This window comes from Tubulanus polymorphus, chromosome 3 (genome assembly GCF_964204645.1).
Source record: "Tubulanus polymorphus chromosome 3, tnTubPoly1.2, whole genome shotgun sequence".
NCBI lineage: Eukaryota > Metazoa > Nemertea > Palaeonemertea > Tubulaniformes > Tubulanidae > Tubulanus > Tubulanus polymorphus.
The window spans coordinates 3816474-3844143 of record NC_134027.1 but is presented as its reverse complement, the minus strand read 5'-3'; the positions used below and the strand labels follow the sequence as shown (position 1 = coordinate 3844143).

Genomic DNA, 27670 nt, shown 5'->3' with positions numbered 1-27670 from the left:
GATATGGTAGACCTATACGTACGCGCATATACGAATAGAATGTAATGTTAGATAACAGTATAATTTCCAGTGAATATCCATGTAAAATGATAGAACGTTTTTATTCTTGAACAAAATATACTTATAGATAATCATAAATGAGAATAAGAATAATTATAAAATATGCTTTCATATGGCGCTATTTTAAAAAAAAAGACTCATTGCGCTTTACTTAAAACACTAATTCTAAACCCAACATAAAAAATACTGTAATATTCTAAGAATTATACACGCATATGATCTCCAGGGCTCTAACACAGGCACGTTGAAAATTTAGAATAATCTTTTCACTTATTTTGATTGGCGAAAGTGATAAAACAAATGGAAACCTGAACACGTTTTAATGGTGCGCGAGTGTTTATCAATTGACAAATTGACAAATTAAATTCAATATTGAACGTCAAGAATATTATAAGAACGATTCCTGGATTGCCTTCCACTCCCAGTCGCCCTATATTCTAACAAATTAAATGACTTAAAATTCATTCAAACACACATAATTACACTCTAGATATATATACATATACTGTTGCGCACTCCCCCGCCTGAACAACTAGATACAAATCAATTCAGCTCGTAATTCGCAACCTACTAGCCTTAGGCAGGCTTCACATATATACAAGTCCTCTAAAAATGCGTTAAATGTCAGATGAATCTGATAGTTATGATCATCTCTGTCTTGCCCAGTACGACGAACTGCCACGAAGATAATTTTACCAGTGAACAATATCTATAAATCCCTGGAACCTAAAGCCCGTTCACGCATACGGTTGATATGACGTCAAATGATTTGAAATAGGTTGTACTATTTAACTACCCAAAGGAAACATATCTCGACTAAAGTGCTGTTTGCCTAGAAATGAAATTGTCGGATGGATTATATAGAGAAAATGCAAAATACCTACATCAAGGGTATCTTCATATTCGTGATACCTCTAGAAATAAGGCGTTTTCGATGTACTCAATGAACTCTTTCTTTGAAGCATCATCGCATCATCGGTAGCAGCGAGCTCACAGTTCTATATATGAAATAAAATTGATCAACCTTACAGAGATTCACTAGCACGAAAAATACATATGGACGGACAATTGATAATGAATTGCACTCGATCAAATCGATAATGAATTAGTTGGTATTGCAGTTCATAGGGCTTTATAGAATTTAATGATGATAATTAAATTACCATTACATCAAATAACATCAGCTGTGAATATTTTTGGTGATATATACTAGTATAGGCCTATAACAAAGAATCGAATAAATCCGTCCACTCCCTAGATCTTTCATTATTTTCTCAAGTGACAATCGTCAGGAAAACCGTGGCACTCCTCCCACTACTAACCATCACACACGCGTCACTGGCATGACATTTATTAGCTACTGTTTCAAACAAGAATAGCAACCAAACCTGACAATTTATGTGGCATATAAGCAATTCTAAGTGATCACGACATCATATTCTCTAACTCAAAGCCGTCATTAGTTGCCTTGTCATAGGCCTACCTACTTGTCACAATTAAATAAAAACTATACAAAATCATTCATAACTGATCAGTCAACTGATAAAAAACAACGGCGAGTTGAATAGCCTTTTGAATATTAGAAAGACGAATGCCATTGGGGGCATTATTATTAGGCCATTACAGGCAACCATAACAACCCATTATATATGACCACTAAATTTTGAGACGAGTTAAAAAATTTTGGAGCGCCAGGCAGTAATCGATGGAATATGTCTGAATTCACTAGTCCGTTTCTTCATGTAGAACTCTTTTCCTTGCTGACACATAAAATACAAAACTGTCGGTATCGCGTCTTGTCGTTGAAGGACATACTATTCTACAGCACCCAAACGCGGTTGGCAATGACGCACCGCGCGCTGCAAAATTGAATTACAGGATTCGACCCAAATCTGGGCTCAAGTTTTATTACATTCGCTACTGAACAATTTTGCTATACGATTTTGAGGACCAAGTTTGAATTTTGTTTTGACAGGAAAATTTCAACCTTCAGTGCTCAAATTACTTATATCCGACTGTTTTTCAAGTCCCATGATGGAAATACCTGATATACACACTTGTGGTCATGTAGGTTTTTAATGTCATTTTGATGAATTTTGGAATATCCACCTTGTCCTTGAAGACTTTTTTGTCACATTTTGAATCCAGCCTGACTAGTGACTGAGCCTCCTCCACCACCACAGTCAGGAACACTTTCCAAAAACGGCTTATTCTGCCAATTTCGGCGTTTTCCGCCAATAACGGCGGAATCAGCCATTTATGGATTACTCAGTTTTAAACTGCTTCTGCCAATTTAGCCGAAATCGGCGTTTTCTGCCATTTTTGGCTTGTTCTTAAAAAACGCCATTTCCACCGTTTTCAGCTGTTACAGTTTTTAAAACTACATCGCCAGAAACGGCGTTTTAGCTTAGATAGTTTAACAGGTGCTATTTATAGTGCTTAGTTCGATGGGAGTCCCTATTATGACATCATCGCTTTTCTGCTGGCATACATTTGTATATTTGCGCCGAAAAATTAATCTCATTGATCCATTCCAGGCTTCAAGAAAGAATTAAATATAAATGTACGGGTTTCCGATGGCTAATGTATTTGAATTCTGTTCTTTCTTTATACCTGTATTCTATGTAATAAATATATACATACATGTATCCCAAATTGTTTCGAAAATGTTTGTTGTATTTTGAAATGAATCTAGATACAGCTGTATTGATTTTGAGTGTTGTAACGTCATCGGCCACTAATTCATTCAATCACTACCCATCGCAAGTCCAATTAGCTGGGAGGCATCGAAGATGTTAATTACCTTCAATTAACCAACATCATATGCAGTGCAATATATCCCTCAACCATTCTATGCTTTATTAGGCAAGATAAGACCATGGGCAAAACTTAAAACTAGATTTTTGATACACTAGTTTATACATCCATGATTGATTTGTCTTATGAGAATGATAATTATAATAATAATTTTATTTTCATTTTTAACATATAATATTTACACATCCGTGCACCTCAGCAAATTAATTATTTTATTCCGAAAAAAAGTACCCTGTAGACACAAGGGAAAACGTCTAAGCGGGTGGGGGAATCCTCATATATAACAAGTGGACTGCCAATAATGGCTTAATAGTTTATGATTATAAAACTAGCTACGCCAAAAACGGCGGAATACGCCAGAAATGGCAAATGTTTTTATGTGTACCCATGGCAACATTTAATTGAAAACTTTATAATAGTTTTTAAAACTAGTTCCCAAATTTATTTTTAACAAAAATCATGATTAATAAACTTGTTTCATGCTGTAGTAGTTTTGAGAGTTTTCCCGGAGTTTTTGGGCTGCATATGACGTAATCATTTAGAAAAACGTGAATTTGACCACTTTACCTAGCTCAAAAATTTCCATCCTAGCGTCATATGAAAGCTTATCGTCTGCTCGAGATTATGACGTAATCGGCAACATGCGCTATTTTGACCGGAAGTGCGCAAAAAACTTTAAAGCAAAACTCGAAACTTAGTGAGCTGAAACTGGCTGATTAAGCCATAAACGACTGTAAAAGTTTCAAAACTGAGTGATCCATAAACGACTGATTCTGCCGTTATTGGCGGAAAACGCCGAAATTGGCAGAATAAGCCGTTTTTGGAAAGTGTTCCTGACTGGGAAGGAATAGGATAAAAATCTACTTTTAACTTTATGAGTAGTAGACCTGTTTCTGTATTGGGTAAACCGGTTTTACCACTTCACTATCAAATGTGACAAGCCCCTTTGGAAAGATTAGGATTATTTATTCGAATTACAAATATATTATTTCATTTATTATATATGTTATTTTATGATTGTTCCTTGATCCTTGATACAGCTTAATGCAGAAAACATAAAACTCAAGAAAAGGATCAGTAAACTTCATGAAACAAACAAAGGTCTGAAGATGCAGCTTTTAAACTTGACGGAGAAATCAAAAGTTGAGGAGATGCTGAAAAACTTTGTCACGACAAGAAGGTATGTGAGACAAAGATTAGCTGAACCTAACGTTTATTTCTACTTAACCTGATTATTCTATATTTCAATCTACAGCACATATGTTCAAACTGAAGGTGGATCTCGAACTTACGCACGAATTCAGAAAAAAGAACCCAAACCGATGGCAGGAATTGAAGAAGCAGCTAAGACGAAAAAGTGAGTGAATATTCAAAACTCATTCGGAATAATATTCTGTTTATCGCTTGGAGATATGTATTCTGGTGACTGGTATATATTTCTCAGTGGTGTCTCAATGTTTTAGATTGATGTCTATGCACAACAGTTTAATGAGGAGATACGAAAAGGAACTGAAGATAAATATGGAACACACAGATACAATTACAGCATTGAGTGTGAGTTATGAAAAAAGTTAAAGCTTAACCTTACAAGTTTGAATTGTTGTCTTAGTTCCCTTAAATATGATTTATTATAATCTTGAATTCAACGTTTCAAATAAATCCTAATAGCCATCTTCAGAAACACTGACAATATTCCTGAATATGTTTCTCATTAATTGTGGGATTTATGCAGGCATATTGTATTTACAGGAGGATTTTATGATTATTCTTTCCAGCTGAAAGTCAACGAATTGGAGATGAAATTACAGGAAGAAAAGTTGCAGGCAGTCACTGCCAAACAAAAAGATGCAACCCCTGGAAAGAAGAACAAGAAAAATGTGCGCTTGGACAACGCGCGTTTAAAAGAATTGTCAGTAGAGAATGAGAGATTAAAAAAAGAAAATGATAAATTCAGAAAAGAATTAACTGGATTGGATAAGGTAAAGACTGTCCATGAAAATTAGCTTTTAATACATGGAGATTCATTTTCCAGAAAATATCAAAACACTATTCAAACGAAAATTCATAGGTTTTCCATGTCTATCTTTCTTTTTTCAGGGCTTTTTCGATGAAATTAAAGACCTGAAGTATGGTTTACAGCAGTCGGCTAAGCTCAACCGCGAATATGAAAAGACTTTATACAGACTGTGTAAACAGTTTGGAGTGCCTTATCCACATCCTGAAGGTCGTATAATGCAGTGATACAGCGCTATATGAATCATCCTGATAGTGGAATTTAATCTCGCTGTAAATCATTCTATGAATTATCGGATATTTTTAACTCCCTTGATTAATTTTATTTGTATATATTTTTAAATCGATCTATAGTTCACATTTCTGATATAGGTGAAAAACAGTATTAGGCTAAACAAAAATGATACCTTGTTTCTCTGCAGTGGCCGGGTCATTTTTGTAAAATATGATAAAATTTATAAACAGTTCATTTCTATAGCGGCCGGGTCTGTTATGATAATCCACCAACGATACGATGGCTCCAGTTGAATATCGGTCTTTTCTCGTGAGTGGGATCTGGTCTGAATAAAGCCATTATCGGATTTGCGATACATAATACGGTGACGATGATACCAAGGATAGGGTGCGCAGCATTTGGTAACTCGCTGTCCATTTCAAATGATACCTTGTTTCTCCGCAGCGGCCGGATCATTTTTGTAAAATATGATAAGATTTATAAACAGTTCATTCCGATAACTGCCGGGTCTGTTATGGTAAAATTGATCAGGATTTAAAAAAAAGTAATGTATAGGGTAGATAGGCGGCCGGCCGGGTCAACATTTGAGCTCAGCAGAGCGGAGAAACAAGGTATCATTTTTTTTTAGCCTAAGCGTCTTTTAAAAAAAAGATATCACATATAAATCAAGTTTAGTGTGTACGATAATGTATGGTTATTGTGTTTTACATGTAGTTGTCCTCTTTCTGTATCTGTTCATAAATGAATTTAATTTTAAAGGAATTCATGACGTTTATGACGCTGTTGTTTCAATGGAAAGCTTTTTTTCCCGTTAAATAATCAGCGAGAATCACTTTTTCTTCATTCTAGACGTTCAATATTTTTTAGGATGCATGGACATAGTACACATAGAATTTAAAATGAATATACAGTGAATCCGATGAATCGTTGTATCCGAGTTCGTTGTAACGAGGTTCCGCTTTATTTCACTTGACTTTATTTGAATTGTACTGTAAATACTTACCAAATGAAATACAATGTGATCTTTCATGCTGTAATATGGAGTTTTTGTCATTATTTTGCGATAGAGATGTAATGAGCTGCTCATTTAGCAGCTCTGTTTGTGTCGGTGGAATCTCCTAAAGTTCTCCGTTGTCGACGTTAAACGGAAAATATTGATATCAAAATCCTAAGCCGACAACCGAGGTGTCTGAGGGGTCATCTACAAAACTAGTGACTCAAAATGTTTTCAAAAAAGTTATATCTATGGATCATAGTTTTATCAGCTACCGGTAATTATATTGTAAGCGCACTCTCGACTTGATAGCTTGGTAGCCATGGCAATCAATCGTGTCAGTAACCGGTAGTCAGTCGGCCGGCTGGATCAGTAGCGGATTGTCAGCTCGCCATCCTACAGGTACGTATGCTTATCAAATATCAATCAACCAAAATTTTAGGTATTAACGAGGAAACTCATTATTATGTTATTGTTACCTTCTTTCTTGTGTTCATGCGTGTGATTACAGGAAAGTGAATTTAGCTTGTTACTTGTAGTTGAATAGTCTGCAGCCTTTATAAACGTTAGAACGATGATATTTCGTGACGGAAGACGCAGACAAAGTTCAATGCACAATGAAGGCTGTTTTGAAGATACGGCTATGCACATCAGTCTCGAAGGTAATACATCTGAGGAAGTTAGCGAAGAACAAACTAAAATCACCTTGCAATAATTTAACCTCAAGCCGGGAATGGAAATAATATTTTTTGCATTGCCAGTGTGTCCACCTTTTTCTTAGAAGGATGATTATTTCTTGAATAACGATCCACGCGTGTTGTTTTATCAATACGGTACAAAAATTGTTTTTTTTTTCGTCGCGCCTTTGCCCCTGCTCCTTCCTTTGGCAGCCACTAATGAAATTGTCCGTGGTGAAAATAGCGAAAGAGGAAACACATCGGAAACGATAAACGAGCGGCAATAATTTGATTGACCCGGTCACCATTTCATTTCTTTTTACGCGTGTAGTTGTGTGGTTTATGTAAAAAGCACATCTGTCTACTTCTTCATAGTAAATGCGCATTTTCCCGCTGCGTTTCAAACAGCTCTTGATGACATATTCTTGAATTTCTATCAAAGGGGATCCTATTCCTGCGATTGGCAGTTTCGGTGGTCCATGTCCGTTCGGAGGACCACCGTCGAGTAAAAATATAACCACAGACTCGGCGAATCAAATACCGAAAAGAAATTCTACATCGTTTGGCCCCGAATCAAGACGATACATGGGAGGTCTGTCTTGATATTTTCAAACATCCGAGATAATTCTATAGAAAACTTATACACATCCGTATGATGCATGCATTTATTTTTTGTTTTGTCAGCGTGGAACCCAAGTATAGGCGGGGAAATACCTTCAGCGCGGACTGATCTTCCAGATTCGATAAAACTGCCCGTGTACAAAGGCTACCCTTTTCTTGAACTGAATAAAGGTAATAATCGTGACGTGGTAATGAACAGCTATGTAGATGTTCATGCTGATTTCAGCATATTCGCTTACTACGTGTCATATAGATCACGTAAACATCGATGAATCGCATGATGTTCAGAAACTTATCCGGCTTCCGTAACACATGACATCGACGTGTTGCTGCTAATTATAACCTATCGTATAAATGCAATCGTGAAATCGGGAATCATTCAAATATCCGCCATGGAATGTTCTAAAAATGCATAAGAATATGAATTGTAGGATTATGAACAACTTAGATTCCACGTTCTGTAGAATTAGCGAATATGTGATACCTACGTGCTATCACGTAATGTGTCATATTCCCGCTATTAGGGTTATTATCTTCTGAATTGCAGAGATATTGCTTCCATTTGAGTCGACACATGAGGTTGTTAGCACTCCAACAAATCATCCATACCCGCATCAGTTCGAAAGGTAATCGATACACACGTAATTGAATATATCCATCGTCTTACCTAATGCTGCTAAGAATGGGTCGAAGCATAATTTGTCTTTTCGGACGCTTTTTTAGAGTCGGCTGCAAAAAAGAGTCAGATTGTCGAGAAGCAATCAGTAAATACCTGGAGAAGAAATGTGTTCATGGAAAAAGGTTCGGCGACATGATGACCATCACAAAAATTCAACCCACTACAGTTTTACACGTGAGTCTTCGCTAGACGCAGTATATATATGGAAGAAGTAGAGAAAAATATCAGAGTAAAAGAGAACTGTCTTTATTTCAGTATGGCGTCGAATCATTCGCAGAAACAAGAAGTGTCATGCTTAAAATCGAACCAAATACGAAACAAACACAAGTTCCACAGACAGAACCAAAGTTACTGGATGACCCTTGGTCAATCGATTGTATTCCGGAGAAAATGTTCCATACTCACAGTAAACACAGACGAATCGTCGAATCCGTGCAGAGTTTGGTGAGTGTCCTTCACGGCCGGTATAATTAACAAAGAATAACCCTACGATGGACCTTAAAGACGAAAATTAAATCGTTTTAAAGTCTAAAGACGTATAAACTAGAGCGATCATACCGCCTAACTAAAATACATGGGCTTCGTAACTGCCAGTGTGATAATCAAGTTTATGTTTTAGCCATGTTACGAATGCCGTGGACGTGGATATCGACGTTGTACCACATGTGAGACACTGGGTATAGCAGATTGTACCAAATGTAGAAGGGCGCATTCTGACACTTCGACCACCAAGACATCATCCACTTGTAAATTGTGCGGAACCAGTGGAAAACACAAGTGATAATTGCAAAGTCGTATGATATTACGTATACACATCTCAATATATATTGGAATCCGAGAAATTTTTGTTTATATTTCTATTCTATAGGTGTACAATGTGTGAAGGAGGTGGACTAATGGTTTGTTCGATCTGCGAAGGCTTCGGAAATCTAAATATCTACATATGTCTAGGTGTCCATTAGTAAGAAACGAATTCAAAACCATTCACTAGCTCAATTTGTGATCGAATAAATAGATCCTGTATCTAAATCAGGTTTGGTGTTTGGCGAATCATGAATGATGGTAATATTATTGATATTTACAGCACTAATTACATGAGTGATTGTACCTTAGAAGAAACTGGTCTTCACGATGATCTAATTCGATCTGCTGACGGCACGACTGTATTCCAGGAGACACAAACTCACGTATGCACCTACTTGTTTTTATAACAAACTACTACAGTAGTACTAAACTTAACAATTTCCTAGAAAATAGAATTAAGACAAAGAAATTTTCATCAGTTTCAGCAAGAAAATAACATTATTTTTTCCAATATATAGATAATAAATACTATTATTTTTGCTGCTATCGTTAGATACGTAGAATGAAAAATTAAAAACTGCGATTTATTTTTGACATTTCAAGATCTCACCGATCACTACTCATGATATTGAAGCGATTAATATCGTATCCCAGCGATTGGTTAAAGAGCATCACGACTCGTTTCCGCATCAAAGACTCATTAAACAGGTATGTATCACACGTATTGATTTCATTTCGAAAATGTAAACTACCTAACAACATATAATATACGTATATTGTTCTCTGCGGCACTACAACTTGGAAACTTGAAAACCATTTTCTACACATCATCGATCGTTTGTTATATATTTAGCCGCATAATTGGATATTTCTGATACAACGATGTAATCTTCTACTGCATATAGACATGCGCTTTATTCATATTCTCACTCGCCTATCGGATAATGAGTTTTCTGTTTGATTTGTTTTTATCCCGCTGATGCCATAAATAAATATCACGATAATAGCGAAGTATAACTGTTCTCCGTGCATATTTGCGAGATAAACGATCCTAAATTTAACACAGTGATTTTTGATAATGAAATAATCATTTCCATTCAATTAAGAAATTATCATCTACGTCTTTTCAGCGTCACGTTTTGCGTGGAGTGCCAGTAACACAGTGCTGGTACACATGGAAGGATAGTGAGCGCTGTTTTTGGGTCTACGGTCTCGATGATAAGATCTACGCACCTGACCCCCCGCATCGTTGTTGTCAACATGTCTGTCAAATCATTTGAAGAATCTGTTAAGCCTCCAGAAAAAGATGATTTGGTTGTCGTTTATAAGACTCCATACTTGATAATCCATCTATTTTTGTTCCAAATTAAATAATATATGGAGTTCTAGCCATCTGTTACTTTCCGACCGGACTGTTGTAATAATGACCTAGAGACTTTTCGCCTATAAGCATGATTAGATTACTGTTCCCGAAGGAATTGTTCGTAAAATTTAAATAAATGGTTCTTTTCTAATAAGCCTGATGAAACGCTCTATCCGTGTTGTCACGACAATTTAAGATAAAATCCCATAATACTTAAGAAAGATGAGTCCAAAAAATTTCCTTGAGCTAATATCTTATTCGACGTTTCGTCATGAAACGTCGAATAAAACGTTTGATCAAGGAAACTTTAGAAACAGGGATTTCTATGTTATAAATGTTTTTCTAAGTATGTTTCAAATGTCATTATTCTTGTAAACCACCATTTACCATGTATAAATGTATCGAATAAAATACGTATTTATTCAAACAAGTGTATAGTAGTGTTCTTTTATTTCTGGAAACGATCGAACAAAAATGTAAGCAAGCCTCAAGCAGAGACAACATGTATCAAAATGGTGCAGAGATTCTATCTGTTTACAGATGAAGCTACTCATGAAAGGGTAAATATCATCACCATCATTAGGCGGACTATTTTCTTTTTGTTCGGTGCAAAATTGCTATCCGACATTTTGAGAGAAAGACTGGCTCGATTACGCACAATCAGCAGGATAGCGACGCCGACGAACGATTTGAGATATTATCAGTTTACCTAATGGCGGCAACAAGAATACAATATACTGTGATGTTTCATACGTATCTAGTTTGGAACCGATAGGTGTGGTTAAAACGAACAACATCGATTTTCCATCAAACATCACGAACATAATATTTTGCGTTATTTACCATCTAGTGTTATCAATCTTAGGGCATTCGGAAGTATAAAAGCTATTTTCGGGTTAAATTCTATAATTGTTGGGTTTCTGGACGTCATATAAGTATTTGCTGCACCGCCCTGCAAGAGAGATACAATTTCACAATTACAGAGCGCGTGTATTCATTAGATGTCTATCTGATATTAAAATGCAGCGGTAGATTGTACTACTGGCAAATGCATAATCTGTGACAGCTCGAATGCGGTACATATGGATATATACAACGGTTTTTCGTTTTTCTGGAGATTTGTAAGGTGAGCATGAATAGCTTTTCGTAAACTTGGTTTTAACGATATTGAACGAAATTCTTTAGCGATTACAAAATAACTTTTCAAAACACGAAACAACATGGACATTTAGATATACACCTATTCGTGTATTTGAATAAATGCTAAAATGAATGGAATACAGAAATACTCTTACCCCTGATTTTGAATAAATCATGCTATCAGATATTTATAGACGCATCGATTTAGTACTGATCAATTTCAACCTGAAAATAATTGGGATTTCGCGGTGTGGCGAAAACATACGTATGTACAATACATGATATGTAATCGCCGAAGAGCACAATCTGGTATGTTTATTTGCTTTCAAAAATATCGAAAACCGCTAACATAAGGTTGTGCTTTTCACAACGAAACAAACATCTACCTACAATATACATAAATTTACGTCGAATAAACGGATAACATTAAGAGAAAAATATTATCGATGTTTTCACGTAATCATTGCTCCGAGATAGGTAAATTCTATTGATCTTCGGATGATGAAATTCACCGATATACAATGCGAACAATAAAGACAGAAAATACACGTGCATTTATCTTGTCTAATTATGGAGCAATCTTCGATCAAGTTCCGGTATTGATTTAAAGCAACTAGCAATTTATTCAAGAAACTATTAGCTTTTCGGTGAACCAATGTAAGGAATCAATTCGTACAAAGAAATAGATGGTTGATCTATATTCCATATGGTTTGTTCCCTTTATGGGGTCAAAATATGTCCAACGATTGATGAACCGATTAGCCCAAAATCTTGTGGTACTTAATACTAGGGCACACCCAATCAAACAATTTTTCAATCGTGTCATTATTTTTAGAGTGAGATAGACTAAAGAGCAGTAAAGGATCGAGACATATCAGCCCGGCACCGGATCTAGGATGAACAGCAACCGAATAAAGCCAGGTAGACAATGGCCGTTTTAAGGGCGCAATCAACTTCATGGCGACACCGCAGCCTTTTTCACCAAGATTCATTCCAGTCTGATATCGACGTATTCGTTACACTTGAAGGTAGGGTGGTTACTGTAAAAAACTTCACGTTTAACACCAGAATTCGTGTGGTCAAATTCCAGAAATAAAATCTTACAGGTCAACCCGTACCGGCGGTTGGGGGCTATGGAGGGCCTCCCGAAATTGGTGGTCCTCCCACAAGCGGATCCGCATATTCACCCAGCAACGAAAATAAGAAATTTGAGAACGGCTTAGCTATTGGAAGAAGTCAAAGAAAGAAATGTTTTTCCGAGAGACCGGGAGGTAGGTCGTATTGTTGATCATACAAGGAACAATTATATACATCACATCTTATTAACCCTCAATCTACTATGTAATGTATGTCAGTATCTTTTAGATAATTGCATAGCATGGCAACCAAATATGGGTGGAAAACTGCCAGATAAAGACATCGAAGGACCTCCTCCAAGGTTACCACAGTTTGATGGATACCAATTAGCAGGATTCGACCAACGTGAGTTTTTTTTTCATAACATGTTACAACTTCAAATTTTACACGTATATCTATTAAAGGATATATTTTCAGTAAAATTTACGGCACCTCCTGATGCCATGTCAGCACCGTTGGGTCCACAGCCAGCTGATGTGCATTTTTCTGGGTAAGCCTCAAAATATTTGCAGGATCTAGTGATGCTTATGCAATGTGTTCGGCCAATACCCCCTTTCATGTTTTAAAATTTTTATTTTTATGTTTTAAAATATTTTAGACGTGCCTTGTCTTCTGATGAGTGCAAAAAAGCAATGGAGCAGTTCGTAGCAGAGAACGTCTGCTTTGGAAGAGCCGCCAAAGACATGGTAATAGAGGATATTCGGCCATCAACTGCACTCCTGCATGTAAGATTTTCCACGTTTTCTAGAGATCGAGAATCTGTTTTGATGATGAATAGATCGGTGCTTATGAATTATATGTTTATTTACAATATGCATGAATCTCATTTCGTAGCTCAGTTTAGAGACATTTGCTGAATGCCGAAAGGCGACCTACAAGTTTGAAGCGTATACTGGCGGTGCTATTGACGGACCTGATAACGGACCTGCCCCAGGCCCTTGGGAAATAGTTATCAACCCCGATTCATTTTACAAAGATCACACAAAGGAAATTCGCGTGCCCCATACCGAAAGGTCGGTGGTAAGTTTGAAAAAGTCTACGTATAGTTCCATATTACTAAAGGTCGAAACGGAAATAATCTCATGTAACGATTGTGATTTTATGTTCGTATCATCCACATTCATAGCTCTGTCATCGCTGCCAGGGATGCGGATTTTTGCGCTGTAGGACTTGTTTTGGAAAGGGCCACGTGAACTGTTCAAAATGTCATGGCAGAGTGCCATTCATTTCAACTCAGGGTGAATTTAAACAATGTGATCATTGCGCAGGCACTAGTGCAGAGCGGTAAAGGTTTAAATATTCATTTTTTGATACTAGAAGCTGAGTTTAAATTCAAACCCAGGCCAGAGTCATTTTTCGTGTTGCAGATGTAAACCATGTCATGGAGATGGTCGCTCTCAATGTGCCTCCTGTCAGGGGTATCGTCATTTGAAGATATATGTTCAAATAGTTGTCACGTTGTGAGTAACGAAATGACTTTGAAAGACGATGTTATGATATACATCACTAAATTCTATGCTTCTGTAGTAATTGATTTGATTCATTTTTTTATACGTTTCACATTTTAGTACCAATCACGTCAGCGATTTTATTCCTAAGACGTATCATGCCGGCATTCCCGAAAATCTCGTCAAGAGCGTCTCCAGTGCTACAATATACGAACAGGATCTCCCACAGGTGCTCTGGAAGAAATCTGAATTTTAAGATTTTCATCATCCAAAGCTAACATCCATGCAAACAATTTCATATAAGTATTTGTAGAACGAAACCATTTACTATATTGTGTTAAGCATGATTTTTAAAAATGTTCGTGCATTTCAATATGTAGGTATGGCCGATAGTAACGTATCCCGTTGACAGTATAAATAATAATTCTACGCGACTGGTCGAATCGCATCGCGTTGCATTTCCAAATGAGAGGATATTAAGACAGGTATATATGACATAAGAAAATCGTATGACTCACTGAAATACGGTTAGGTTATGAGGTTTATTTATTTTCAGCGTCAACGTTTATGTGGCGTTCCGGTGACTGAATGTGCATACAGATTGAAGGAGAAACATATGAGATACTGGGTTTACGGTTCAGAACAGAAAGTTCATTGTCCAGACTATCCGCAAAAGTGCTGCCGTGGATGTATTACATGTATTATCATTTAGACAGTTGAAATATGCAAACAATCTACGAAAACAGCTTTGATATATTCTTACAAATATTATCATGTGTAACCTAAAGATTTTTTTGTTGGAATATAATGAATAAACGCATCAAATCAAAAAATGATTATTTTCAGTTATAATTATCTCGTCTAATCGCATTACTCATACTCAACAAGAGCCATTAAGATCACATTCCGCTATCGGGTTGCTATTAATAATCATCATATGATTTTGAGTTATACGTACGGGAGATTCACAATCATCGAACTCTTGACATTAGGGCCATAGGGTAACATGTCAATTTTTCATAAAATATTATAAAGACATTCAGTTGTACTTGGTTCTTAAGTTTGAATGCATTAAACAAACAATTGAATTTTATAATGAACACACAGGCCCTAGTCAGGATTTATCATGAAAGGCAGGCAGATCCGAACAGGCAAAATGGGGTTGATACTAGTTAGTTACCTAATCGTTGGTGGTAAGCTTTTTATAATCGGATGGGCTTATACCAACAAATATGTGGTTTGTGAAAATATCCGATCGTGAAACTAAACCACAGACAGGTTACTGACTAGGGTTGATACATAATCGCAAAAGGACGAGTATTCAGAGTACACTACCAGCGGTTTATAGGTAAATATTTACGTGTGTGAGTGCCCTTTTTGAAAATAAAACTACGCATAGGAAATCTTCGGAACACTGCGCGCGAGCCACCTTGGCTAAAGGCATGGCAAAGGCTACAGTACGGTCTAAAAGTACAGATCACTGGCGTCGTTTCCGAACTTTGATTTTAAATGGACTAAAACCACTATTTGGAGTTTTAGATTAGCACGAGCTTCTTGTGGTCGGTTCTCTCTGGAAACAAGTAACCCGCCATCATTGTTAGGAGAGAGACCCTGGCCTTGTTAGTCAGACAGAAACCCTATATCCTATTCCCATTCGTCGACCTTTTTATATTATGGAACTCGATGCTATAGCTCTATAGCTCTACTCCGCTAGTGAACGAGCGGTGTCGCGCGTTGCTTTCGAAGTCGCCCCGCAATAACATAGTCTGTGCACAGTCTGTCTAGATTGGTATAAGCGGAATTGCTATCAGATAAGGCACTTGAACTGAATAGGGTGGAATATCATGTGGTGAAAGGAAAACGCTCTTCGAAAAAGTATCTCACTCTAATATTCACACACAATGAGTGGATACGGCTATACTCAAGGTCAGTAATGCATCATCGTTGAATGAACGCTATTTTGGGGATATTTCTATTTCCTAAACCGCCTGACATGTATCAACGATACGCCTACCGATACCAGCTATCAGCATTGATCTTGTAGAACTATTTACAATTCTGTCAAATAAGGCCGTTACAGCGTACACTGGCCTACATATACTACCACAATGGCACGCATCATACCATGGCATCCATCTTGTGTTCAAGAATGTTCTATACAACCGGGTCGGAGCGGACTGCCTTATTCCCTTCTGTTCCCGTTCGTGATACGAACTTGATCTGCACGCTCACCGACGACATAGGCTATAGGGCCTAACTGAATCATGATACAGCATGCCTTGCGTTCCCGCCTTCTATAAAGCTCGGCCTGATTTACTTGCTTATAAATACTCTGTATACATAGTCGATGCTGCCGTATTATATATACAGCACCTCAGGCTATAGATATTGTTTAGCCTATAAATCGAAGCTATGTGACATTAAAGGAGTTTAAATCAACAAACATAATAGATGAGGTCGTTCGTGTGGAATCGAAGTCCAAGACGTGACGATTATTAGAATCATAATATAAACGTATATACATGTATCATCTGGTATATCAAATATATCCAATCGAAATCTGTACATGATACGCATAATATTCACATAATGTGTAAAAGAGTTACTGATCTTTCCACATGTTGAACCTCGGAAAACGATTTATCGGATATTTAAACCTAAAATTTTGCCCGCAATCTAATGATTGTATACTTGATATAACCAGGGAGGTCCCACCACTCTGATATAACGAATTATCTGCTGTAACGAACATATTATGTTCTGGTCCCTTGAAGCTTCCACTACTGCTTGCTTGTCTGAGTCCGTGCCAGCGATCGATGATCGGCCTGACGAGATTTGTTGCTGAATCTACGAAAACATTCGTTTTCGTATGTTTTCCAACTGATGTGAAACTTATCTAGAGGCTCATCTCTATAATTCTAATTAATCATACATAGTTCCAGCGACATGAACAGGATGTAAAATAGGCCTAATCGTTTACGTTTACACCATGCTTATTTTTGGAACGCATGATGATCTCATTTTGACACACTTTGCAGGTCAGCCTATGCCACAGGGACCGTACGGTAATCCTGGCAATGCAGGCTATCCACCAGCTCAGCAAGGTGGCTATCCGCCAGCCCAGCAAGGTGGCTATCCGCCAGCCCAGCAAGGCGTGGCGATGGGGCCTGGTGCACCTGGAGGTGAGTAACGGTATCAATTTTAGAACATCGATTTGTAAAATTCATGAAATTTTTGAAATGCATTATTCATTACACGTATCCCACAGCATGGCAACCGAGTATGGGAGGTGAAATACCTAACGATGATACAGAAGCCCCGGTGCCACAGCTTCCCCAGTTCGAAGGATACCTTCCAACCGGATTTGACCAGCGTAGGTTGAATATTTCTTGTCTTAGAAATCATACCCAATATCGGTTATGCACATATGTTATAGATACATTGGAATATTTTTGTTATAGTCCAACCTACTGCACCACCTCCGTCACTACCACCTCCATCTGGTGAAGCACCGGTGATGCAGTTTTCTGGGTAAGATTAATATATCTTACTAAATCCTCGATATCACTTCTATTTTTAATTATCGATATGCAAAATTCTATTTTTCATTACCAGTTTCATATAAGGGCCATCCTCATAGTTTTTTTTATGTGTATGTAAATTTAGTGTTGGCTGTTTATCTGAGGAAGAATGTAGACATGCGATGTCCAATTTTGTTGCTGAACACTGCTGTTATGGTAAAGCACCTGCTAAAGACATGCGCATTGAGGATATCAAACCATCAACTGCCTTACACGTAATGCGAATTCAACAATGTTATCTCTGAACAAGTCCTGAAAATGATGAATTAGGCCAAAAAAAATTGATACCTTGTTTCTCCGCTCTGCTGAGCTTAAATGTTGACCCGGCCGGCCGCCTATCTACCCTATACATTACTTTTTTTAAAATCGTGATCAATTTCACAATAACAGACCCGGCCGCTATAGAAATGAACTGTTTATAAATTGTATCTTATTTTACAAAAAATGACCCGGCCGCTGCGGAGAAACAAGGTATCATTTTTGTTTAGCCTTAGTAAAAAGACTCACGAATTTGGTTTCAGTTGACTTTAGAGACATTTACGGAATCTCGTAACTCCACTTACAAGTATGAGCCATTTTATGGAGGTATGATTGATGGACCTCACAACGGCCGAGCACCGGGACCTTGGGAAATACCGTTCAATGCTGACTCTTTCTTCAACAACCATACGAAGAAGACACGTGTTCCCCACACAGAAAGTGTGTCGGTAAGTTATCATAAGAACGACATAAAATTTCCACCTAATTCTTAGACTTTAGAAGCCACTGAACATATGTTTTAGATGTGTCATTTCTGTTGGGGACGGGGTTTTACTCGGTGCAGACATTGCTTTGGCAAAGGACATGAAAGATGCACGTTCTGTCATGGTAGTGGTCACCGAACTGGTGCAAACGGTGAACATGAACACTGTCATAGTTGTGGAGGTGATGGCAGAAAACGGTAGATATTTTAATCATCTTTCACTGATGTTCGTAATCCGCCTTCCACCAGATGGTGGTTTGATAGCTGACAGACGAACGTTATCAATAAAACTGTAATAATTCATTGTATTTCATAATGTAGGGTTTTTGCGCAATACCAGTTACTTTTATTCCCGCTACCAGCTAATCTCTTATTCGGTTTATGTTAAAGCATTATTTTGGTGCAAAATCATAAACAAACTTTTTTTATTACAGATGCACTTGGTGCCATGGCGACGGTCGTGTTAGATGTGGAACCTGCCAAGGTTATCGACAATTGAAAAATTATGTGCAGTTAGTTGTTTCTTTGTAAGTTGAACGTTATCACTTAATAATGCACGTACAAATCGTTATCAATTTTCATTGAATCACCGTCTACTGATATTTATCTTCTTTTCTTCAGCACCAACCACTTGAGTGATTTTATTCTAGAAGGTTCAGATATGCCCGAAACTCTTGTGAGGGATGTATCTGGTGTTGCCATATACGAACAGGACTTACCTCAAGTAATCTTTAGCAATCATTTATATTATTGACTACATTATAATCTTGCGACGCATCATCGTCATAATTACGAACGGCCACCCCGCTTAAGTTCAGGATGAGAGTTTAACAAAATGTGAATTATATTTTCATCTTTTCGTCCAGGTTTGGCCTATAACATCGTATCCTGTTCAACGTATAAATGAGAATTCTGTACGACTGATCGAATCGCATCGAGTTTCGTTCCCAAATGAGAGAATATTACGTCAGGTATTACGATGGCTCAATCGGTCGCTTAAACGGAGGTTTTGTTTTTTTCACGTAACCTAAAATGAAGTTTATTAATTTCTAGCGTCATCGTCTAAGAGGTGTTCCGGTGACTGAATGCGCTTACAACTGGAAGGATAAACATATGAGATTCTGGGTTTATGGCTTAGAGCAGAAAGTTCATTGTCCAGACTATCCGCAACAGTGCTGCTGTGGATGTACTATCCTTTAGATTTATCAATTGCTTTACCACATAATCATTTGGTTAAGGCTGATCCCACGCGCAACATCTAACATGCATTTTGAGATGCATTTTGAAATGTGATATACAAGTATAGATACAAAGAAATACCAACACATCTACAACGAGTTAATATTGAAGCACACTAATCAGTGAAAAATTTGATTAAGAATTATCCTACACTTGACCAAAGAAGGTTTATTGATACCACAATGTTTCGGTTGCTTTCTAGCCACCATCATTGACTTGTGCCGTTTGAATGACCTGTTATATCTTAACCTCGTTGAATAGTTTAAAGTACTACATTGTAATATGTAGTGAAGTGATTACGCGCTCTAATCCATGTTTGAATTTATACAACGTTGTCTTGAGCTACATGTATGTATATCTATCACTACATGCAGTTACGTGTCATTGACAGAGTGTATGCACGTGCATGGTTACATTTATATTACACTCTTATGTATTCATGCATATCTTGTAAACAAAACTATATGATTAATATCAACCGTTCATTAACAACGATAATACATTCTTACATTGTATAAATGACGACGTTTTACGTGAGAAACTTTGTATAGAAATTAATTTTCCCGATTGATGATATTGGGAAGATGTATTTTGTAAAATGAAATATTTATCTCTCCATGACACTGCTTTTTGTATGGCGCGATGAGTGTTGTTATAACAATGCTAGTTTTGTATAAAACAACGACAAAATCAATCTCAAAGTAACTTTCCCGATAGGTCTCATAATGCAAGAGATACAGACACGAAAAAATGAAATATTTTCTCTAGTGAGTAGTATTTTGTTTATACCGATATATTTTGCCTATTCATGCTTGCAATATTCTCTATAGTAGAAATCGGGTTTCCCTATTTAAGCTTTTATTGATATAAATCCTTATACGCTAAAAGTAAAGTTTCTTAATAAACTGATGTTCTAATCGTTGACTTTTTAGAGTGTTTTATTGGATAGTATGTATATATACATGTATTTCTAGGATTCTTATCAGTTTTCTTTTGTTCTATTTCCTCATCCCTGTGCAATATATGACGCCAAAACCAGTGTAAGAGCGCTTACAAAGATCGCGTACACTAGCAGTAACGTTTGACGTATGAAATCGAATGAAAAGTCAAATATTTTTCGATGACGTTTTTCACTTTCAGCATCATCATCAACACCACCAGCTATCGACTCATTCATTTCAGTTAATGGCACGAAATCGTGCGAATATTCTTTTGAAACGCGTCTTCGTCGATTGCCATTTTTCTCGTCAATCCGTTTGGAAACGTGCAGGAAGATTGCGGCTGAGAAGTGAACGGCGATATAAACGGCCACGAACATCCACGTCCAATTGGGAATTTCAAAATCCCCCATTTGTATTCCTGTCAACATAGCAGCCATGGAAAATACGTGCGCCGTAAAACCAACGATACGATGGCTCCAGTTGAATATCGGTCTCCTTTCATCGTCTGGGTGTGGTCTAAACTGCGCCATTATCGGGTTGAGAATGCATAGAATAGCAACTATAATTCCAAGAATGGGATGGGCTCGACCCGGCAGTTCTTCGTCCATTTCAAATCCACCTACGGCTATTACAATCGTTACGATACCCACGATTGTTAAACACAACACTGTTACCATACAGACGCGGTGCAAGTTGAACCACAATTTTCGTCTTAAACATTGTCTATTCAAACTATGTTTATAATATCGTGCGATTATTATTCCGAGCCCGGCCGGTAACATCCATGCAATGATCATACAAATGGCGTGTGCTCGTTTCATTAATTTTTCAGAGGAGACTCCAGATGAACGTCCAGTTTTTGACAAAGCGGTAAGGTCGATTTTCTCGGATGAGACGACTGGCAGTTGGCCGGCTGATGTTGAATGCATCGCCAAATGTCCGCCAGATTGCGCACCTCTCGCAATCATTAGGTAGAAAGGTTTAGTAAGATCAAAAACTTGTGGATCGTGAGGCACAACGGTTTTTTGACGAGAAAATCTGCAAGTTATTCTTCCATCTTTGACCCCACCTTCAACGCTTGATAAACCGAAAGCAGTATTAGTGATCGGAATGTTCGTATGTCCAAGATTGTAAGACTGGTAAACATTCATTTGACCAGATGATGCCACGTATAAACAACCTATCACTGAATCGTCACCCATTTTAGTGTCTGAAGAAAATCCGACTGCTACGTATGGTTCCGTCGTTCCAGATGTAACTTTCGAGCTGAGTTCGAAAACGATGTTGTTCCCATTGGCTTGGTATGTGAGCAGATAATCGCAATTTGTAAAAGAACAACCAGCAGGGACTTGGAAGCAGCCCTTTGAAACGCCGCATGTTGAGGTGTCTATCTGAGTGCTAGGTGTGGGCGCAAACTGCAGTCCATTCGTGTTTGTGTGAAAAACGATAAGCGTAGCATACAACAACCCTAATGCAGTACCTAATCCAGACATGAATGGCTTTCCTTTTTTTTTACCGGTTAGACGATGAATATATGTTACGTTTTATTCACAACAAACCACGCGATCCAAATCCACACGAGTATTAGATATTTCTAGTGCGTATGCATATATTGAAAACCTGTTCTCCACTTTAAAAGCATTATGTGTTTTCTTTGTCATACATACAAATTGAAAATTACAATGACAATACAGCTGTGATGACAGGAATATACGTGTATGAAAATTGTTTTCAATTCACGGCTGAAAAATCACTGGCAACGGCTGCGTATTTGAAAACATGCCTATAAATATTGAAAATACGTGTTTCCGCATGATGCTACGTCAATTCGTGGCCAGAAGCCGAGATCTGTCAGAGGCCTCGACCTTTTATTGTTATTTTAGATCATTATCGATGTTGTTTCAAACTTATGGAGCTGAAAACCTTTAATAATTTAGGAACAAATAGAGGCCAATATTTTTGAAATATCGGGATACAACAACTCCTCTGATGTACATGTCGTTTTCATCTGGTGAGCGATCGAGGCCCAGATCTATGCAGGGACTTTTCACTCAGATCGTAATGTAACATTTTTGATAATTATACGGAAGTGAGCCTGCCGTTTTTTGTCATATCTGACATGGCAACTTCTAGCACGATATTCTAATCTCCAAAAATCGCAGGAATAAATTTTCCGTCCATGTACAAAAGCATGGTTTACTCTCAATTCATTTTTTCTCATTCATCTTCCTGGTGGCATTCTGGGTCTTTATTGCGATGAATATGTAGTTTCGCGCTGTGAGATAACGTTTGAAAAAGGGTACAAGCCGTGTGAAAATATATCTGCTATGATATAAGAGCTGTCTTGACTGGATACGGCTATGATTAAGACGTAGGTCGGGAGATATTTTCATTTTAATTTGAGGCTGTTCTGTATTGAATTAATTGGCCTGAATTTTGCACCATACGAGCCGCGGGATATGACGATGTGTCTGTGCCGGTGAACTGAAATCGAACGAATAAATTATTTTTAATATAACATGAAATTAGACATCTGGGAATTAAACTAAGTATAATGACACCCACACGAATAATCTTTACAAAATATGAAACCGAAGGTTGGAAAACTACCGCTGGGAAATACTGGTAGATTTTAATTCCATGTCTTTCGGTAGTGAAAGAATATTCTATTCAATATGATATGATGTTGTTCTGCTCGCTACCAGGACAACGCACGGATGTTTCTAATGGCGTCAAATTATTTCTTGTTGGTACTGATATACAATGCGAATCTAATGACTTTTCATTTCTTCGATAACATAGACGAACAGATGCTCGATAAAAATTGCATATATATTTATTAGAACATACAGACCGTTTTACAATAAGAATTAAGTTACGAGAGTTGTTTATTTCATTTAGAATTAATGGACTTTTTGGAAAGTCTGATGAAATAATGTAATGTTATACAGATACCTTCATAGCATACAATATTAAAGTGAATAAAGAATGATAAATTCGTACATTTACCGATGTAAGATTTACATTTCATTATTCATAATTTTACGACCACACATCCGAATAGCAAAGTACTGTTTTCCAAGCTGAAATTCTCGTGACAATATTGGACTCTCATTGATATTTAGGAAAAAAATCAATCTGCATTGGTTAACCACAGATTCCGGACTCCACGGAGGTATTGTTTAATGATAAATTTAGCAGATATCCATGGACTCAATATCTTTTGCAACCATTTTTAACACCACGAGGTGCAATTTTGCCCGCTTGCTTCGATTTCGTTTTCACGTTGTTTCCTGTGGCTTGAGATACCTCAGTTAACCTGTTTATCCAGCTTTAAAGCCAGATCCGTAAAATGGTAATTTTGTTGTTGTTCGAGTAATAGATTTCGAATTACCACAAACAGTATTGATAGATCAAGTAGACATCATCTCACAATGGTCTCTCTAGTGAGCGACCTCCGTCTATGCACTGTCAATGGTTTTAAAGCACAACATTTGAACACATATTGCACGTGTTTCCGGAACTTTTTACCGAATATAAAGTATATGATAAACTTCGAACAGCAGTTTAGGTCTTGAAATAAATACGAAATGATCGTTGCAACAGCAGATTTGGCGCGGCTGTCCCAATTCGGTTCCATTTCCGGATATATACGCCGAAATATCTGATGGAACATGAAACCGACAAATGGGACCTCACAAAATAAGAACAGCGTTCCGATGGCTACGATAGTGCGTGTAACGTGCATATGTTGGTCGTAGCCACCGTAGAATTGCTGCTCAGACTTCATCAGCTTATCGGAGGTATGTAGTTTCCAAAGAGCACCTAGTTTATACGTCAAACTACCAACAATTAACACAGGGATGAAATGATTCAGCGCGACAATCAAGACGTTGTACGGTATGGCAAATTTCGTATTATATAAACACTTATCACCAGTTGTCTGTTTATGCTCCACGGGAGGTTCGGTAATTGTGTGGTTTTCTGACTGGTGACTTTCTTCGTGGCTATGGCAATGTCGTCGTAGCTCGAAGAACCTCGGAATATTGAATATAGCACAATAAATCGCCAATGCAATTATTTGCTTTTTTATGCACGGTAACGTGCAATGAGGGGACGAGTGTAAGGGGTTGAACACATCCACATATCGGCTAAGTAAAGCAACAGCAGTTAACCACACTGAAAGTGTTCGAGCTACTTCCATTAACGTAAGAAGATACGGCAAGGTTTGTTTATAGGTGGCTTTCGATTCGGCTGATATGCTGGTGCACATCGGACCCATGGACGCCAGAGCTGGAGCGGTCATCGATGCAAAATCGAACAGCATGAAAAAACCATCGGCAACAGCCATGAGTAGCAGTAGAAATGCAGCTGTGGACTTTCGACTATCTTGAGATAGTATGATTATACAAAGAAAGTTCATCACTATACCCAGCAGCGAGATCGGGCCTAAAATCAGAACGGTCAGAATGAAGTGCAAGTCATGTGTAGTTATCTCCGAAAATCGGACGCAATACGGTGAATGGTCTTCGGCTTCTTCTTCGAAATGATGACCACCATCCATGGCTTCTGTCAGCGTCGGTAACAATTATATCTTATATATCGTATACGTGAAATAGCACGACTGTATACGCATTGGACTGGAAGTTTTTGTGATATTCGCAGTTATGATATCGATTTGATTTGAGTGGCTTTTGTGAACATCCTCTAAAGAGCAATGAGTGTCGACTAATGATAATGAACACAACACACAGAAACGACTAATTCATAAACGTGGCTTCCCTAGTACGTCGAACTTGAAACTCCGTGGATATGGTATGAAAAATCGCGTTATACATAGTCGAAGATACCATTGCCAAATAAGTCAGACATCTGAAATATCTGTATTCGTTTATTCCGTCGGTTAGTTTGAGGTTAAACACGTCCATTAAACAATCGAATGCTCACGTATGTTTTAGTTATTGCGACACTTGTGGAATTATCCATTAATGTTTGACAGATCTCGGGCAAAAATTCGCCTGATTCTCAGTCGAATGAAAGCAACCGATGTAAAATAACGCGTAGACCACTTTTCCTATTTTCCACAAATGATGGTGAACCCTGTTCTTTTCGCTCTCATTAGGTAACTCTAATTTGCGCGTCTCGACGACTCTCCTGGTTTATTCACGCATTTGCCATTATTCCTCGTTACGAATAGCAACATTCATACGATGAATCCCCCTGGAGAATCAATCAAAATATTAATTATTCTTAAGCGATTTTAGTTTTAGTTTAAATATTTAATGAATGCGGGTTGATGTTGAAACTCTACTGATTGATTAGGCAAAATCGAAATAGAAAACGTCGAAATTTTCCTCACCGAATGCGATAGTTCACAGTCGTAGTGGAAGCCGAAATCAATGTCAAACCGTGGTAGTTATAACAAGATTATCAGTAACAGTCGTAAATATTGCCGAGATCGCTCTTAATATTTGTCCTGGTAATGAATGCCGCAGTGTGAATACTGAAAAGGACAAACGGATGAGTTCGCACCACTTTCGCACAGCTTTACCGATGACAGTCGCCCAGTTTCAGAAGATAAATCCGTAATGAGATTGGTATTTCAGCAACTCCGATTATACATTTTTTTCTATCATGCAATATCATAATTTGTAGTAGACGATTCCGCGGAGAAATGGTCGTCCGAACTCGCTACATCCACGCGCGCGTAGTGTTCCGTCGACATTCGTCTCAAATGTTGGTAATTTTCTATCGCTTACAGTTCGCATAGAAACTGGCAGCCAGTAATTATTCACGGATACTATCAGTTTCTACATTTCTCAGTTACACCATAAAGCTGTGAGCACGTTGTGTTATCGTCCACCATCAACGCTATTATCGCATGACAAATTGTCCAATACGAAAAACTTCCCTCGAAATACGTATATATACTGGGCGCACTATGATTTAGTTCTTACCCAACAATTATGACGAATGTGATCGAATATTCCCAGTGCTCGAAAATAAGAGATTTCTGGCTTATTTTGACGTAGAAACGTACAAATGGTTTTCAGTGTATTCTATTTTCTTGTATTTTGCCTACACGAGGAACGCTTTAGATAGGCTTCGCGTGATTGAAAGTATATATCAATCGTGAAACGATCATTAGTGCATCGAGTCGTACTAAGCGTCTTTTCTCACGATTTTTATTTTATCAACAACTTCAAAGTGATTACGGCAAATTGTTTCTTCGTGTGCATCGGCGTGGTAACTTATATCAAAGCACCTGCTGCGAAAGTTGATAAATCACGCTATATCCAAATTAATCTCAACTCTGAACTAATTACTTCATCGTGTACTTTCAATGTAGTTGTTTCTATTTCGTTTGTCAACTTTCATCAAAATTGCGTCGTCGGCTTCAAACTGTTATCATTGCAGATAGATGTGAATATCTAGCAGAATCGATTAGATATTAGAATTGATCACCCAAATCAAAATAGACAGATTTTTAATTAAATCGGGGTGCTTTAGGGGTGCTCGATATCGCGTACGTGCACTACTACGTCCCAAATTACTCTTCTACTCGAACCACCGCAGCTGAAAAAAAGAAAACGATATTTTTAATCAAAAAGTAGTTGTCGATAACACGGTTTGGGCTTATGTTGCATCACAAATATATAGCTCTCTGGTCGGATTTAGCGGTCTAAGATTGATAGATATCAATCAGGACGCCTTAATAGCCACGAGGGAATGCAATTAATCCCCTGGTTTATACATAAAGTCCCAAACAACAGTAGCTACAACGTATTATCGGAAATTCCTATGATATGTACATCTCCGTGTATAGATTTCATTAATCCATCGAATTTGAAGGGAACAAAATATACCACGAACATGGTTTACTGGCATATACTTGCAGTCTGCAAATAAAGACTTATAATCTGCTATATTTCCATGGTTATTTATTTGACCGCTGAAGTACGAGGAATGCATAGAAAGTAGTTGTTGACATCTTGACGTTTCATGCGTAACACGAGAAGACTGCAATAGACCGCATTTTGATCGACGAAGCCGTCGCTAAATATTTAAACAACCTTAACAAATCGTACCAGCAGGATTTTCCATCTGCGATATTACTCTCCGATACGGGCTCGATGTCGACTATCATACGCCACGGTTAGAATTTCCCCGCCGATTTAG

The 27670-nt window shown here is 37.7% G+C and overlaps 6 protein-coding genes and 2 long non-coding RNA genes across 8 annotated transcripts; 6 read left to right on the top strand and 2 right to left on the bottom strand.

Annotated features, from left to right (window-relative positions):
- Nucleotides 1-2027: 2027 nt before the first annotated feature.
- Nucleotides 2028-5258, top strand: LOC141902658 (uncharacterized). Its single transcript, XM_074790490.1, has 6 exons — nt 2028-2127; nt 3918-4057; nt 4133-4234; nt 4341-4431; nt 4653-4856; nt 4975-5258. The coding sequence occupies exons 1-6, from the start codon at nt 2092-2094 to the stop codon at nt 5116-5118; spliced, it is 717 nt and encodes a 238-aa protein (XP_074646591.1). The 5' UTR covers nt 2028-2091; the 3' UTR covers nt 5119-5258.
- Nucleotides 5259-6480: 1222 nt separating this feature from the next.
- LOC141902621 (uncharacterized) lies at nt 6481-7382 on the top strand. The gene is made up of 3 exons (XR_012618903.1): nt 6481-6521; nt 6659-6781; nt 7239-7382. It is a non-coding gene; the product is annotated as an uncharacterized LOC141902621 (long non-coding RNA).
- Nucleotides 7382-8979, top strand: LOC141901191 (uncharacterized). The gene is made up of 6 exons (XM_074788300.1): nt 7382-7388; nt 7481-7588; nt 7965-8043; nt 8141-8270; nt 8352-8540; nt 8965-8979. Exons 1-6 carry the CDS (start codon nt 7382-7384, stop codon nt 8977-8979), a joined length of 528 nt encoding a protein of 175 aa, XP_074644401.1.
- A 218-nt stretch (nt 8980-9197) lies between these two features.
- LOC141902622 (uncharacterized) lies at nt 9198-10634 on the top strand. Its single transcript, XR_012618904.1, has 3 exons — nt 9198-9283; nt 9504-9608; nt 10031-10634. It is a non-coding gene; the product is annotated as an uncharacterized LOC141902622 (long non-coding RNA).
- A 1610-nt stretch (nt 10635-12244) lies between these two features.
- Nucleotides 12245-14700, top strand: LOC141901190 (protein SSUH2 homolog). The gene is made up of 11 exons (XM_074788299.1): nt 12245-12431; nt 12510-12674; nt 12769-12885; nt 12958-13030; nt 13139-13265; nt 13375-13560; nt 13667-13824; nt 13908-14000; nt 14109-14217; nt 14369-14473; nt 14545-14700. The coding sequence occupies exons 1-11, from the start codon at nt 12332-12334 to the stop codon at nt 14698-14700; spliced, it is 1389 nt and encodes a 462-aa protein (XP_074644400.1). The 5' UTR covers nt 12245-12331.
- A 942-nt stretch (nt 14701-15642) lies between these two features.
- Nucleotides 15643-20409, top strand: LOC141901965 (protein SSUH2 homolog). The gene is made up of 11 exons (XM_074789575.1): nt 15643-15914; nt 17027-17170; nt 17257-17361; nt 17450-17519; nt 17655-17784; nt 18091-18276; nt 18352-18509; nt 18746-18838; nt 18933-19035; nt 19178-19282; nt 19365-20409. The coding sequence occupies exons 1-11, from the start codon at nt 15890-15892 to the stop codon at nt 19509-19511; spliced, it is 1266 nt and encodes a 421-aa protein (XP_074645676.1). The 5' UTR covers nt 15643-15889; the 3' UTR covers nt 19512-20409.
- An 11-nt stretch (nt 20410-20420) lies between these two features.
- On the bottom strand, nt 20421-22058 carry LOC141901964 (putative ferric-chelate reductase 1 homolog). Its single transcript, XM_074789574.1, has one exon. The coding sequence runs from the start codon at nt 21982-21984 to the stop codon at nt 20557-20559; it is 1428 nt and encodes a 475-aa protein (XP_074645675.1). The 5' UTR covers nt 21985-22058; the 3' UTR covers nt 20421-20556.
- Nucleotides 22059-23915: 1857 nt separating this feature from the next.
- Nucleotides 23916-25055, bottom strand: LOC141901189 (FMRFamide receptor-like). The gene has a single exon (XM_074788298.1). It carries the CDS (start codon nt 25053-25055, stop codon nt 23916-23918), a length of 1140 nt encoding a protein of 379 aa, XP_074644399.1.
- Nucleotides 25056-27670: the final 2615 nt, after the last annotated feature.